The sequence below is a fragment of the Cyanistes caeruleus genome, chromosome 4 (genome assembly GCF_971803275.1).
Source record: "Cyanistes caeruleus chromosome 4, bCyaCae1.hap1.1, whole genome shotgun sequence".
Classification (NCBI taxonomy): domain Eukaryota; kingdom Metazoa; phylum Chordata; class Aves; order Passeriformes; family Paridae; genus Cyanistes; species Cyanistes caeruleus.
The window spans coordinates 81,951,620-81,965,925 of record NC_141704.1 but is presented as its reverse complement, the minus strand read 5'-3'; the positions used below and the strand labels follow the sequence as shown (position 1 = coordinate 81,965,925).

Here is a 14,306-nt window from a genome sequence, read left to right as displayed (position 1 = left end):
TTGGGGGTTTTTGCAGAATATACAAAGATGGCTTACAACTTGGAGAGGTGTTTCCACCGAGCAATGATGAAGCACTTCCCTGGGGAAGATGGAGACACTGATGAGGAGTTTTGGATCAGAGAGGATGGGAGACGAGAGAAGAGGAGCCGGCGGACCGGCCGCTCCGGCACAGGCAGCGTCTGGACTCGATCACGAGACCCAGACGGGCCTGGCAAGAGACAGCAACGCCTGGAAAATGGAGGAAAACCTCCACCATATCGAGCTACTTCCAGGGCTCCTGCTTCTTCCTCCTCTTCCTCTTCCTCCTCCTTCTCCTCGTCCTCTGTAGATGACCCAAGTGGCAACCCAACGCAGACGGCTCGAGAAGGGGGCCCGTCCAACGGGCGAGGCTTCCCCCGCTCCCTGCAGTACGGAGGCATGCCCAGCCCTGTGCCACACCCTGGACAGATGGTGAGGAGCTGTTCCTGCTGTCCTTTGCCCATCAGGACGAGGGAGGGAAGGAGGGAAGGGAAGTAAGGGGGAATGAAACTTCCTACCATGAAATCTTTAGTGCATGTCAGGAACCTTTTCCCAGAGAGAAAGGGTCAGAGCTATGGTTCCTCCAAGTGAAACTTTACAGCCCTTAGATTTAAACTGGTGTAATTGAAGTCTTTGTGACATTAGGTGGGGTGATCCCCTAATGTTTCCCATGGCTGTCATGTCCCAGTGTAGGCTTCCACAGACTGATTCCCCCAGTTTTCTTCTCTCCTTGGAGAGTAACCCCAGAGTGCATGGGAAGCTGTAACATTTCCTCCCTTACCCCCCAGTTTATGAAGCTGAACAAGCTGGTCCTCTTCTGTCTCAATAGTTTACAGATGCCTGGTAACTTTGTGCCATCTGTGTACGACTGCATTTCGTGCCTTAAGTATTTATAAAAGCAGTAAACTAAATCAAACAAAGGCCACCCTGGACTGCAGCAGTGACCTATCTTTAGCCCAACATTTCTTCTCTGGATGCCACCTGTTCTGCCTCCCTTCTGGGCTGTTCCTCACCCATCCTTCACTGCCATTTCCATTTTAACCAGTGATGGCTTGTGGTGAGATGGATCTGCTGTTCCCCTGAGATCTTAGGCTATCCCTTGCCCCTTTTAGCTAGAGATCTAACAAAATTTTTAGAGTGATTCATGTGCTGCAGATAGTGGGAGGCAGTAGGAGAGCTGGAGGCATTGAGTATTTTGAAGGAAATCCAGCACATTCCCCGTTGTCTTCCTGCTTCCATATCTTGTGGTCCATTCTTCTTCTTGAAGCAAAGCATTGCCTCCTCCAGTCTTCTTGCTTGCTTCCCAGGATTTGGGTGGCAAGTGAGTGTATTGCAGCTTGGAGAGGTTGGGGTGAGTGGCTTTGATAAGGCTGTATTACCTCCGAAGAGAGGTTTTCCACGGTACAGAACAGTCTGGCTGCTTATTCATGTGGTTACTCCAGCCTTGGCTCCCCCACACCTGCAGCATTCCTGCCACATTTATGCACTTCACAAATCGTTTTATTTCTCCCCCCTGCACCCCTCCCCATCCCTCAGAGACCAGCGGTGCCAGGAACGTTTGGCCCTTTGCGTGGATCCGATCCCACCAAACTGTACGGCTCTCCGCGCGTGCCCGAGCCCCATCCCGGAGACCCGGTCCAGCAGCACCAGCACTTTGCCATGCAGGTGAGCCCTTCCTTCCGAGGCCCGCGGCACCCCCGGCCCCGCAGCTCTCACTGAGACCCCCCTCTCTCTCCGCAGCCGGCCGTGGGACTGAGCGAGCACCGCGGGCACCGGCTGGGCACTCCGGAGAAGCAGGTGTGCGCGGCGCCGGCCCACGTGGCGGGGCTGGGCCCCCGGCTGGGCTCCCTGCAGCTGGGGCGCGTGGGCGGCCCCCCGCCCGACGCCGTCTACCCGCCGGCCCAGTTCCAGCAGGGCTTCCTCCCGCCACGGCACAACGGGCCCCCGGTGAAGCCGCCGGAGGGCTCGGAGGTCCCCCCGGGACACACGTACCGGCCCTACAAGTACCTGAACCGCGCGCATCCGGCCCTGTGGAACGGCAGCCACGGCCCCGCCGGCCAGGCTGCCGTGGGGCCGGAGGAGAAGGCGCCCATGGGGCCGGGGCCCTCGCTGCAGCCCCGTGTCCTGGGCCATATGATGGACCCCCGGGCCATGAGGCCGCCGCTGCCTCCCAGCCAGTGGAGCGAGCAGTCGAATTTCCTACCTCACGGGGTGCCTCCCTCAGGGTACATCCGGCCGCCCGGGAAAGCCGCCGGGCAGAGGATGCCGCAGCCGCCGGCCGCTCTGTTTGGGGGACCGCCTCAGGTTCAAAGAGGGTGCCAGGGCGGGGACTCCATGCTGGACAGCCCGGAGATGATCGCCATGCAGCAGCTGTCCTCCCGCGTGTGCCCGCCGGGTGTGCCTTACCACCCTCGCCAGCCGCCCCCGCCGCACCTCCCCGGGCCCTTTCCCCAGCTGGCTCACGCCGCCTCCGCTGGCGGCCAGCCCCCAAAACCCCTCCTGGGAAACGGGAGCTCCCAGGATCCAACCGGCCAGACCATGGACATGGACAGCAACCAAGGTAACGCCCCGAGTGCCCACTGGTAGCACTTGACTGTCCTTGCCTGTATCTGCCTCTGCCTCTCAGAAGATAATTCAAATCTTGATTGAATATTATGGGGGGAACTGAGTTTTTACACGTAGTTTTGGTTTTTCAATCTAAATTGGAGTATGTTTTCTACTCTGGGCCTTGCTTAGGTTTTTCTAGGACTGTTTTGTTTCACTGTAGCCTGCCAGAGGTCCCCTCTGTCACAGCTTTATGTGCAAGTTATCAGTGTGCCACGAGGTGCAAATGCAAAGCACAGGCTGTGATGCTGCTAGAGCTCACCTGGAGTTAATATAAAACTTGGATCTGCAGGTAGTTAGGTAAGGAGAGGAGATGTTATGTGAATAAATGCCTTAAATATACTCCTTTGAGTGTGTGTCAGTATGGCTTCTCCTCTGAAATGCACATCTGCCTTATGAGCTCTCAACATCTTAAAATCTTCACACACCAGGGTTGCCCAAAAGCCCTGAGCAGCTGTATCGGTTCAGGTGGGATGGCAGCACATCATGCATGCCCTCACCAGCTTCTTTCTGGTTGAATTTCATTTGTTCTATCCGGTAAACTACAGATAATAAAAAAAAAAAAGAGCCTTAAAAATAAAACCTAATGCAGAGATCAAAACAATTCAGAGATCAAAAAAAAATTTTTCATTATTTCTAGCTGGTAAACTAGAGATCAAAACCCTTGTATCTTTTATCAATCCCTTGTGTGCCTTGCACTAAGAGGAAACTCTTTCCTTGTGTGGCATTGCTTAAAAGTTATCATCATAATTTAGCTTGCTGGATACAGAACAGAGACAGGGGAGAACGTTGAGCGATTGCAGGACAGAGCAGTCTCATCTCCAAACCACACTTGGTTAAAATATGACTGTGATCAGCTCTGCAGCATCTCAGGCTGTGGTGGTGCTTCTGCCCAAGCTGCATGCAAACAGGGTTTGTGGAGGGCGAGCTGAAGTTCAGTGTTAAGAATAGATTCTTTATTGTGAAAGTGGTGAGGCCCTGACACAGATTGTCCAGAGAAGCTGTGGATGCCCCATCCCTGGAGGTGTTCAAGACCAGGATGGAGGGGACTTTGACCAATCTGACCTAGTGGGAGGTGTCTCTCTGCACAGGGGAGAGAACTAAATAATCTTTAAGGTTCCTTCCAACCCAAACTATTGCATGATTCTATGAGAAGGAATAAGGCAGTCAGAAATCGAGCTGAAACCAGCACCTGATGTCACTGTCATGTGGACCCCTACTCTGCCTCTCCTTCAGACAGCCTCTGCACACCTCTATGTCAGACCAAACACGTGTGCTGTGTTACTCCAGGGGAAGATGTGACTTAGTGGTGGCTTTTCAAAGAAACAGCTATTAAAGATCACCCAAATTTACCAAAATTAGGCATGTGTTTGACTTTCTTCCCTCTCTTTCAGTGGACACACCGGCAGGCATGGACGAGAAGGCTCAGTGCATCAGCATTCCCGACGGGGCCTACGCCAAACTCCTACCTCATCCCAAGCCCCCGCTGCCCATGGAGTGCACGAGGCGCGCCTTGCCCCCGGATGGGGAGGAGGACGGCCCCGGTGTGAAGGGTGACCTGAAGGGAGGGCAGGCCAAGGGAGCATGGTCGGCAGAGAGCGGCTATGCCGGCGACCCGGGCTGCGTGAGGGACCTGGTGCCCGCCTCCGAAAGAGGGGGTCCCCTGCCTCAGAACGGGGCGGCGGGCGAGGGGCCGGCAGCCGGCCCCGAGGGGAAGGGGCTGGCTGCCAACCTGCTGGAGAAGCCCCTCTGCGGTGGGGGAAAGGCTCTGCCCGAAGCGGCCGTGCCTTGCATGGGGCAGGGCACCGGCCTCCCTGGCGTGGACACCACCTCCATGGGGGCCGCCCCCAACCAGTTTCATCCTCTCTACATGTCCGGGCTGGAATACCCGAATTCGGCCGGGCGGTACCACATCAACCCGGGCCTGCAGGGCTTCGGCCCCGTGATGGGGGGGAAGCCCCCACCTCCTGCCTCCCATCCCCAGCATTTCCCCCCGCGGGGTTTCCAGCCGAGCAGCGCCCACCCCGGCGTGTTCCCGCGCTATCGGCCGCCCCAGGGCATGCCGTATCCTTACCAGCCGCAGCCCCAAGCCTCCTACCACCACTACCAGCGACCGCCCTACTACGGCTGCCCGCAGGGCTACTCGGACTGGCAGAGACCTCTCCACCCCCAGGCCAGCCCCAGCGGGCACCACCCGCCCCTGGCCAGGCCCCCTTTCCCAGAGCGGGGCTCCGCCGGCCTGCAGGGCTGCGAGGCGCTGAGCGCCGCCCTGGCCTCTCCCAACCACATGGACCTAGCAAGTGCCAAAGAGGTTTCTCCAAGCGACGGGCAGGAGCTGGGGCCTGAAGATGAGAAGTCCGAGGAGTCCCAGGAAAGGCCGGAGAGTCCCAAAGAGTTCCTTGATTTGGACAACCACAACGCAGCCACTAAGAGGCAGAGCTCGGTGGCAGCGGGGGAGTTCCTCTATGGAGCTCCCCCGCCACACCTGGGTGCGGGGATGGGATTCGGCCCCTCGGCTTTCCCTCCCCACGGGGTGATGCTACAGACTGGCTCTCCTTACGGATCCCGGCATCCTGCCAGCCACTTCCAGCCCAGGACGTACGGATCGCCCATGAATGCTCACCTGTCTCATCATCCAGCCTCCAGCCAGGCCAACGGCCTCTCTCAGGAGGGCCCCCTGTACCGCTGCCGAGAGGAGAACGTGGGTCACTTTCAGGCCTTGCTGATGGAGCAGAGAGGCAGTGGAGGTGGCATGGGGGGGCCACCCCAGGACTTGTATAGACCCTCGGGGTAAGATCGTGTTTTCTGCAAGAAGGCAAGGTGGGAGGGGGGTGATGCCTGGGTGACCATCAGTGTTGGATACCCTTGAAGGGATATGGCTTCAAGTCACAGGAGATGGCAAGTCAAGTTGAAAGGCTTAAGAGGTGGCTCTTGGACTCTTGGAGTAAGAGTGCTAAGATGGAGAGAGTCTCACTGCATCTCCTTAAAACAAGGAGCACTCACTGTCATGGAAAACCTGATAGCCTGCCCCATCCATCCCCACACCAGTGCTGAGTTTCCCCTGACAGTGTTTTGTTAATGTGCCATCCAGGGTTGAGCATCTCTTAATCACAAGGACTCTTGCCATTTTCTTTGCAAATGTTATACTTAATCTTGCTTGTAGTGGGGAAGAGTTACTGGCTGAAGTGGAAGTTAGCCTCTTGTTATGAATGGTCCTTAATGTTGCCCTCTTTTTCCCTCCTCTTGCTTTGCCCCTTCTCTGTGTTAAATTTCCATCGCAAAAAGTTGCTTCTCACTGAGACTGCATATCACATTTTATTCCCAAGTGGAAAACACAGCTACTCCAACAATTCCCTGTTCAGTTTTTATGAATGTGCCTCAAGCTATTCACTGTTTTGTCATCATCACAGCATCAAGTCCTTCCTTCTTCTAGTATTCAGGGAACTTGGCTTAAAGCTAAGCCATTGGGGGAATGGCATGGGTTGAGGGCTGTGTTTTGGGGGAAGCCAGACAGAATATACAAGACAAATGCTTGTATGCTAATGTTGTATGTATGCCTTCAGTGAAGTAGTTTTAATCAAGAGTGGGGATTTGCTCCTGACATTCATGTGCTAAAACTCTCTCCATTCAACCTGACTCCAGAATGCAAATGCATCAGGCTCAAGTTCCTTTCCCGAAGATGCCTACAGCAACCATGTCCCGGGAAGATCTGACATCACAAAAACCATCAGCGTTGCCTCTGGATCAAGTAAGGGCTGCTAGAGAGAGCAGAGCTGAAATGCAGGTCTTTCTCCTCCCAATGGCTGAAGGATTGAGGTGTTTGATGAGGGTGGGAGGAACTGGAGGAAGCTGTGATCTGGGGCACATCACTGGTGTTACCTTTGAACTGGTTGCATGCAATCATGAGATCATTCCTTCCTAAACCTGCCAGTTAAAGCCTCCAACTCTTGTTCTTCCTCTTCCAGAGCTAGTCCAAGAAAGGACTGACTTCACCAAGAGGAAAGCCACACATGATTTGGACAACGGAGAGGAGGGGCAAGCCTTGCTCCCACCCTCCCCTCACAGCAGGGAGCTTCCCGGGGCTGCGGAACACGGCACCGTGCCGGATTTTGTGTGGGAAACCGGTGCTGGGACCCTGCCAGCTGAGCAGCTGGCTCTCCATCGCAGGGCACCCCAAACTCCAGTGGCTTTCCGTGACCAGAGACTGCGTCTCATTCAGGGTTTGAGGGATTTTTCGGGTGGGGAGGGCGGGGGTGGGGCTGGAAACTTTCATGGACTGCTAAACTCAGGTATATTTTTCAGGGTGGAAGAGGACGATGATGGAATTTTACTTGTAGTATTAACGTGTGTGTGTTTTGGAGCTGGATCCAGTTTACAGAATTTAACCTGTTGCCTTTCTAAATAAATTTTTGTTGTTGGTGAATGTATTGTACATAATGGGGGAGGGGGTGGGCCCAGCTTGTAGTGGGCTTAGCACTGGAGGAATTGTTAACTGTTTACAATCATATCACACTGAAATCTTTCAGGATAGGGTGAGGGTTTGGGGGAACTGGGGAGAGGTGAGGAAATGTATGATGGATGACTTGCTGTCCTCCTTCCTGTCCTCTACAACCAAGACACGACCCCATAGCTGGTTGACTTAATAGCGGGAATTGCTCAGGAGCATAACAGATCCTCCTCTTTCTCTTGCCTTCTTCCTCCTTCCGCTCTCACCCCCACCCCTCTGGATCCAGGGCCTGAGTGCACTTCCAGCTCCTGTCATCATGGGGGAACAAGGAAACCAGGACCAGGAATTGAAACCAGGGCAGGACACCCATGGCATTGTCCCTTCTGCTAGTATAGTACCCTTCTCCCTGCCTTTCTGATAGAAGAAATGTGTGCTCTAGAAAACAGAAAATGGCATAAGCAGTCATCTTAAAACTGACTTTGGTGAAAGCAGTGTGGCTGTAGGTGGAGCAGCACCTATCTAGTAGAAGAAATTTTGTGCAAATCTTTACTGCCCTGCTGCCCAAGAAGAGGAGCCAAGTCCCCACCTCTTTCTCTGACCCTGGGCTATATTCACTTCTCAGCAGCAGTGAAGCAGAAAGTGCCAGAGGCTTCCTGAGCACTCTTGCTGAGGAGGAAGAGCAGGAGGCTGCCTTGGGGGAATGGTAGGATTACTGCAGTGTGAGCCATTTGTTGGATTTGGCATTTGCAAGTCACAGGTGAATTGGAATGTACTCAAGCACTCATTCAGAGTTAGATGAGGGACAAGAGGGCTGCATGCTCGAGTTGAGTTGGTTTAACTTTCTAAAGCAGCAGGTCCTACAGGGCCAGTGGCAGTACTGCACTGGGAAAAACCCTGTTGTGCCAGTGCTTGGACAGCCACTGCTGTTCAAGCAAGTTCCATAGGAATTTCAGCTGCATTTATTCCCATCTTAAAGCTAACAAGCAGTTGATTGTTCTTGAGGAAGCTGGAGCTAAACAGGGGAGTTGTTAAGTTATGAGACTGGGCAGCCAGAGCTGCTGGGAGCGTAGCTCTTGAGAGCAGGCTGCATTGGGAGAGGACAGGGGTTAAAAAGAGGATTTTGGACTGAGTATGGCAGCAGAAGGACAGAGCAGCATGCCCTTTAGTCTGTGCTGCCAGCTAGAGGAGGGATATTGTCTTCAGTTTCTGGAGAATTTTTCTGTCTGCTTTCTTGTCTTGGATGGTGGCATCACCCATATCTTTAGCTGGATTGCACCAGGCTGCATGACTGTACTGCCTTTGTCCTGCTGTGTAGATGTACCACAAGCTGGCAGAGCTGCTCAAGTAAATGGGAGGCAACATTTGACTGAGCCATTGCTCCTTCTGTCCTAAGCTTTTGGAAGAGCAAAAAGCTTTTTGGTGTAGTTTTTGTTTTTCCACTTCTATTCATCTGTCAGGGAGAAATTGTGACTGGTGGATTGATGTAGACTGGAATGAGCCTGAAGGTTGACCTTTGACTGAGAAATGGGTAACTGCTTTCCCCAGCTAAGAATATTATGTCTCTTCCAAATTTGTCCCAAATCTGGCTCATCAGTTGGCAGTGGTTTTCAGAGGTGCCCCAGCTGCTCCAAAAGGCAGGCTTAGATCCTTCACTGAACAGAGACACAGGAGCAGTAGTAGATCTTAATGAAAAATTGTGCAGGTATAACTCCTCTTTAAGACAACAAACCTAGGACAAACACAGTTTGTACTTGTAGAGCAGTCTTTAGTTCACTGTAGATAATAACAGATTTAAAAACAGAGGAACTGGAAAATATAACTTGTAGCAAAGCATTGAAAACTCTGGAAATGTGAATATAGATTCTACATAGAAGCCCTGTCATACTTCAGCCTGTCTTCTGTATCACAGACAGCTGAATATTTGAAGTGCCTTTCATTCAGCCCATTGTGAACATTGTGGAACAGGAGGTTTTTAGAAGCTATAAAAACTCTCCAAGCAAGCTGAAGCACACTTCAGCTGGAACTGGCACTGAAAACACTGTTCTAGTGGTCATGGCTTCTGGATGAGTACCAAGCCTCAATCAAAACAGGAGACAACTAAGGAGGGCAAGAATTGCTTGTGATCTGCCTGGAGAGGGTAGTGGAGTGTTAGACAGTGATAGATACCTTCAACTGCCATGAGGCAAATCTGGAAGAAGGGTTTGACTTGCAGGTGGCAGACAAAACCAAGTAGGGAAGCTGACTCCTCCTGGGAGGGTTTCTAGGTAAACGTCTTTTGATGTTGTCAGTAATTTTTATTAAAGTGGCTAACAAGCTGCTGTTGTGAGGACAGATGGTTTCTGTTAGAAAAGTACTCATAAAGAATACAGGGAACCATGGCTGGGCTTTCTTGAGGAGAGGACATGCTGAGGTGGAGTTTTAGAACAGAGTTTCCAGACTTTCAAATGCTTTGTTCATAAGTGAGGCTTGGGGGTTTTTTCTTTCCCTCTTACAAATATCTAGGGATCCCCTCAAAATCAGAGCTTAATCTCTTTAGGTACAACCTGAGCAAATCACTGAACACTGAGTCCCCTCAGAGGGCACAGCCCTGGGAGAGGATTGCTGGGCTGGAATACCCATGCAAATGTAAGGAGGAGCAGATAATGTGAATTTTATGATTTCCAAACGGTGCTGCTTTGTAGATATTGTTGAAGAGAGGTTTGAGGGATTTAGAAGAGTAGCACCTGAGCTCTTTATGTACAGAGTGGTGTTCTGTGCCATGGGCTGGAGTGCAGTGCAGGACAAGTGTAGCTGCATTTTAAAATAATGTGGTTTTTGAGTGCCATACTTTGTGCCACTTTATAAAATTTTTAACACAATACAGAGCAACTCTGGTGCATCCCTCAGTGTTGCTGTAGTACCATATATTACCAGGTGGTCCTTTTTCAGAAAGCATCCTGAACTAGTGACGTTGCAAAATTTCCTGTAGCTATTACTTTTCCTATCTGGAGGATGTGTTTTGCTACAATTATGTCTTTCATGTTGAATGAGATTATATAATACATAGAACAATTATGAAGTTGACAGTGCTCAAGCATGACAAAAATTTCCAGTATTCTCAGAAGAGCTTTGTATGCTACTCTACCTTTTTAGCCTCTTGCTCTCCCCACCACTTCCTCCTTCCTAAGTGGTGGGTGGTGTTCCCAGGATGTCAAGTTGCCTTTGCAAAGGCCATTGTATAAAATCCCCCTGAGATTCTGAATCTTTGGGCATCTTAGGTGATACAGGCCCTGGCAATTCAACTGGAAAGGGCAGTCCCTGAGGCTTCACTGGGACTCTTAGGTGTGTTTAGAAGAAGTTTGCAGTCTAAATTCCATGGTGTGACCCACCAAACCACTTGTAGCAATCCAAGGCACCAGCCTGCAATGAGGAGGACAAAAGAGGAAAGTAAATTCAAAGTTTCAAGGCCCAACTGGTTGGATTTGTGACTTTGAAGTAGATGGAGACACTTTTCTTGGAAGCTTCTGATTTTTTCTTGTCTGCCAAACGCCTTTCCCATGCAGACTTTCCGAAGCAAATCGCCTGTGTATATTTTTGTAAGTGTGGTTTCTCAGGGTCTTGGAGAGCTATCAGCTTCATGATGGCTTATCTGAAAGCAAGTCACAGAGGCTGTCTTTCATTCTGCTGACTGAGGCAGCTCCCCTGCAGGTTCTCACCCCAACACTTCTCCATTTAAAATGAAAGTATAATTAGAAAACAACCTTTCTTTATTTTCTCCACTGAGCCCTGTCAGGCTTTTGTTCATCTCTCTGTTCAGCCAGGGTGGTTTCTTTGTTCTTGATGGCTTCGTTCTGCTTTCCTTTTCTGAAAAGACTGTGTTGCTGTATGCTCTGTGGAATTTCAGAGAAGGTGCTGAAATGAGTGACAGGGAGGTGTCATCCCAAAGGTTGGCTTGGACCAACAGTGGAATCTGTGATGGTGTAATTGGTCCTGGTTCCCCTTACTGCAGAGCAGCTGTGCAACTGGGTCTGCACTTAATCAGAGCAACCCCTTGAAGGTTTTTTACTGTGGTGCATCAGTGGAGGAATGGAGGTGTTTGCTCTTGCATGATTCTTGTTTTGCTTTGTGTGAGTGCCAGGTCCTTCCTGCAAGGCTGGCATTGAGCAGGCTGTGCAAGGAGGGCTGCAGCTGCAGCCCCTGGGAGCTTGAAGAGTTTGTTGTAAGGGAGAGAGCATCTCAAAGGTTGCCCTTGCAGCCTCTCCCCTTGTGTAGCTGTCTAACATAGCTGGGGGTGAGCACTCCGAAGGAGAACTCTTTTTAACCAGCACATAATGAACTGCATGTTCTGGTTTCCACTCTGCCCACCTCTCACTCTGCAAAAGAGCTGGGAGGGACCCATTTCCAGCTGTGTCCCAACAGGGAGACAGCTAGGCAAGGCTCAGTCTACCCTTAGGCAGGGAAATTCAGGACAGGTTCTAATGGATTTGAAACTAGATAGTAACTTCTAAGTGCACCTTTGAAGCGAGCTGTGTTGTGCTCTTCCCTCTTTGCTCACTGTCTCACCTTGGCTCACATGCAGGATTTGAGAGACCATGGAGCATTTTGTAGATCTAACACTGCTGGTCTTGCATTGGCTGAGGGCTTTTTTTCCTTCATTTGCAGCCATGGCCTAGATTTCTTTTGGCAAAGGTCTTCCTCTTTTTGAAAAGTGGATATCAAAGTGAACAGTGCATCAAGGAGAGAGCAAGAGCTACGTCCACCAGGGAAAGAGGGGACAAAGGATGAATTAGGACTGATGCTTAACTGGGATTTTCACCAACTCCAGCAAGTCCCTCTGTCCTTTGCCCCTTTTATTTGGAAACACTTGGCTCCCTTAGCAGAAGGGCAGTAAGTGGAATATCTTCTGACTAAAAGCAGAACTGACTCTGTGTGAGCACAATTCCCTTGCTGTGAGCAAAGTTAGAGCAGAGAGCCACTGGGGACTCCTTTGGGCATCAAGTGAGTCAGGGGCCCCCCGACACCTGGTGCACTCAAGCACTGGAGCATGGCAGGGGAGCCAATCTCCCTTTCTGAGGCAGCTACAGGAGCTCAGGCCTCAACTCTCAGTCTGGAAAGTCCTCTGATCCCCTTTTGTATCACATGCCAGCAGCTTTCCAGTCTCTTTCCCTCTGCTGGCTGCGCTGCAGTCGTGGCTGTCAAGTGCGGAGATGAAATCTCACTGCCCACACGAGCACAAGGGCAGAGGCTTGGCCTTGCCAGCTGCCTCCTCTGCACACACATAGACAGCAGGTGGGGAGGGCACATTTACTCTCCTCATGGAATTGGGGTGTCCTCAGTGGCTCACAAGGCTTCTCTTGTGTGCCCCTGGGGTTTGCCAGCCGGGCACAGCGGTGTCTGTCCATCTGCCAGTACAAGGATTTGCTCCTGGTCCCAGTGCAGGGCTCTCACAAGTGATCCTGGCACATCTACCTCCAGGAGGGTTTAGGTTAAAAATGCCTGTGCATATATTGTGTACAACTGTGAAAACTCTCGTCTCTCCTCCTTGCTGGATCAATGAACTCTGCTGCCCGATCATTTTCTGAGCAATAATAACGTGCAGCAGTGCAGCTTTGACCTTCCTGTACTGTTTTAGGGCTAAGATGACAGTGGAACACACTGGGGGGTTCTTCTCAGTCTCAGTGGGAAGCTAGGTGCTCTCTATGGCCCTACATTTTATCATGCTTGCTTTCCCAGAGACTGGAGGGTGGATTTAGGAAGCCATGAGAGAGCTGGGTTGCTGCTTCTGTGTTTGAGGAGGCAGAGAGGGAAGGGTAAAGTTGAGCCTCATCCATCCATCCATCCATCCATCCATCCATCCATCCATCCATGCACAGAGCAGAGCACATGGAAGAGGGGTGGGTGAATGACTGATTTAATGCCTCTGGGGAAAGAGAGTGACCCACTGCTGCTTCACTGGGCACTGCTGGGGAGGACTGGGGGAGCCTATGCCACTACATCCATTCATTTTTCTGAAGTTGGGTAACATTTGGGGTTGTTTTTGTATTATTGTAAGTTTGTAAAGAATGTAATCTGTCTGTCGGGGGCACAAGGAGAAAACGGGGGCCTTGCTCTTTTTGGGTGAGGCTGTTCTTATGTTGCTGTGCTTTTTGTTGTTGGGCAGGGAGGGCTCTGGTGGCCGTGGGGGCAAAAGCCTGGCCTTTGTCAATGGCTTGCAGCTGTCCCAGGGTGACAGGAGGGGTGAGCTGAGGCTGCAGCAGAGACCTCCCACACCAAGCTGTGAAAATGCCTCTGCCAGTGGGGGAAATCTGACCTCTGCAGTGGGGCTTTGCACTGGCATGTTTTGCTGGGTGCTGGGATGTACCCCTCGAGGACTGGGCTTGCTTGTCCTCAGCTCAGTTGGAAACTGGGCTGAACAGCTGCCCATGCTCTTTAGGAAAGGTTGGACTGGATGGGCTCAGTTTATCAGCTCAAGAAGGAGTTCTGCTGGAGCTGCTGGTCCCAACACTTCTGTCCCCAGCCTCAGGGGCTGCACCTCTCCATCACCTGCTGCCCCCACCTCCCTCCCCATCCTGTAGAGCACAGTGTCAGGGATCCTCTTCTCTCTCCTGCTGCTGCAAAGTTGTGTGAACTTTCCTGGTCAATACTGGAAAGGGGAATGCTATTTATTTTTATATTGTGTATATTTTGTCTTGGTCTGCTGATTACCTTTGTTCCCCAAGAGCGACAGTTACCTCAATAGTTAGTTTAATACTGTGTGTTGGGTAATTTTTTTAAAGAACTTTTTTAAAATCTTGATCCTTGGAGGTCTGTAGATTTTATTTCCATATGAATTGGTTATTTTGTATAAAGTACATTCTTAAAATAGCAATCACCCTTGCTGTATGTGTGTTTTCTTGTCTCCTGGATGGTCTCCCTCTTCCTTTGCAAGGGGAAGCGGATGGGGGTGGGAGGATAACACAGAGGGCTTTTTTTTCAGGGGGACAAAGCCCTGGACTGCAGTCAGACAGTGCTGTACCACCTGTAATCCATTTACAAGGGAGCACCTGGAAAGCTAATCGGGATCATTTCCCGTTCAGAAGCACAGCTGTCCGCCCATGAACAACCCAGCTGTGGAAATGAGACGGTGTCACTGCTTTCCTCCCAAAATCCCTGCTGGGCTGTGGGTTTTCCTGCAGCCCAGGTGTGCTGGGGAGCCTGCCTCTCTGCCCAAAACACACCATGATTTTGGGGCTCAGGTAGTCTGTGCCCCCACAGCCAG

At 51.4% G+C, this 14,306-nt stretch overlaps 1 protein-coding gene across 3 annotated transcripts in view; it reads left to right on the top strand.

The window, feature by feature from the left end:
• Positions 1 to 13,916, top strand: part of CECR2 (CECR2 histone acetyl-lysine reader) — a 98,108-nt gene extending 84,192 nt beyond the window's left edge. For 2 of the 3 annotated variants that reach the window (XM_086886078.1, XM_086886077.1), the window contains 6 exons: positions 17 to 450; positions 1,555 to 1,683; positions 1,759 to 2,578; positions 4,017 to 5,412; positions 6,265 to 6,370; positions 6,588 to 13,916. In XM_086886078.1, the coding sequence (XP_086742204.1) occupies positions 17 to 450; positions 1,555 to 1,683; positions 1,759 to 2,578; positions 4,017 to 5,412; positions 6,265 to 6,370; positions 6,588 to 6,593 (2,891 nt within the window). In that variant the 3' untranslated portion in view covers positions 6,594 to 13,916. The remainder of the gene's footprint in view (positions 1 to 16; positions 451 to 1,554; positions 1,684 to 1,758; positions 2,579 to 4,016; positions 5,413 to 6,264; positions 6,371 to 6,587) is intronic. The other variant, XR_015285946.1, reaches the window with a different exon arrangement.
• Positions 13,917 to 14,306: the final 390 nt, after the last annotated feature.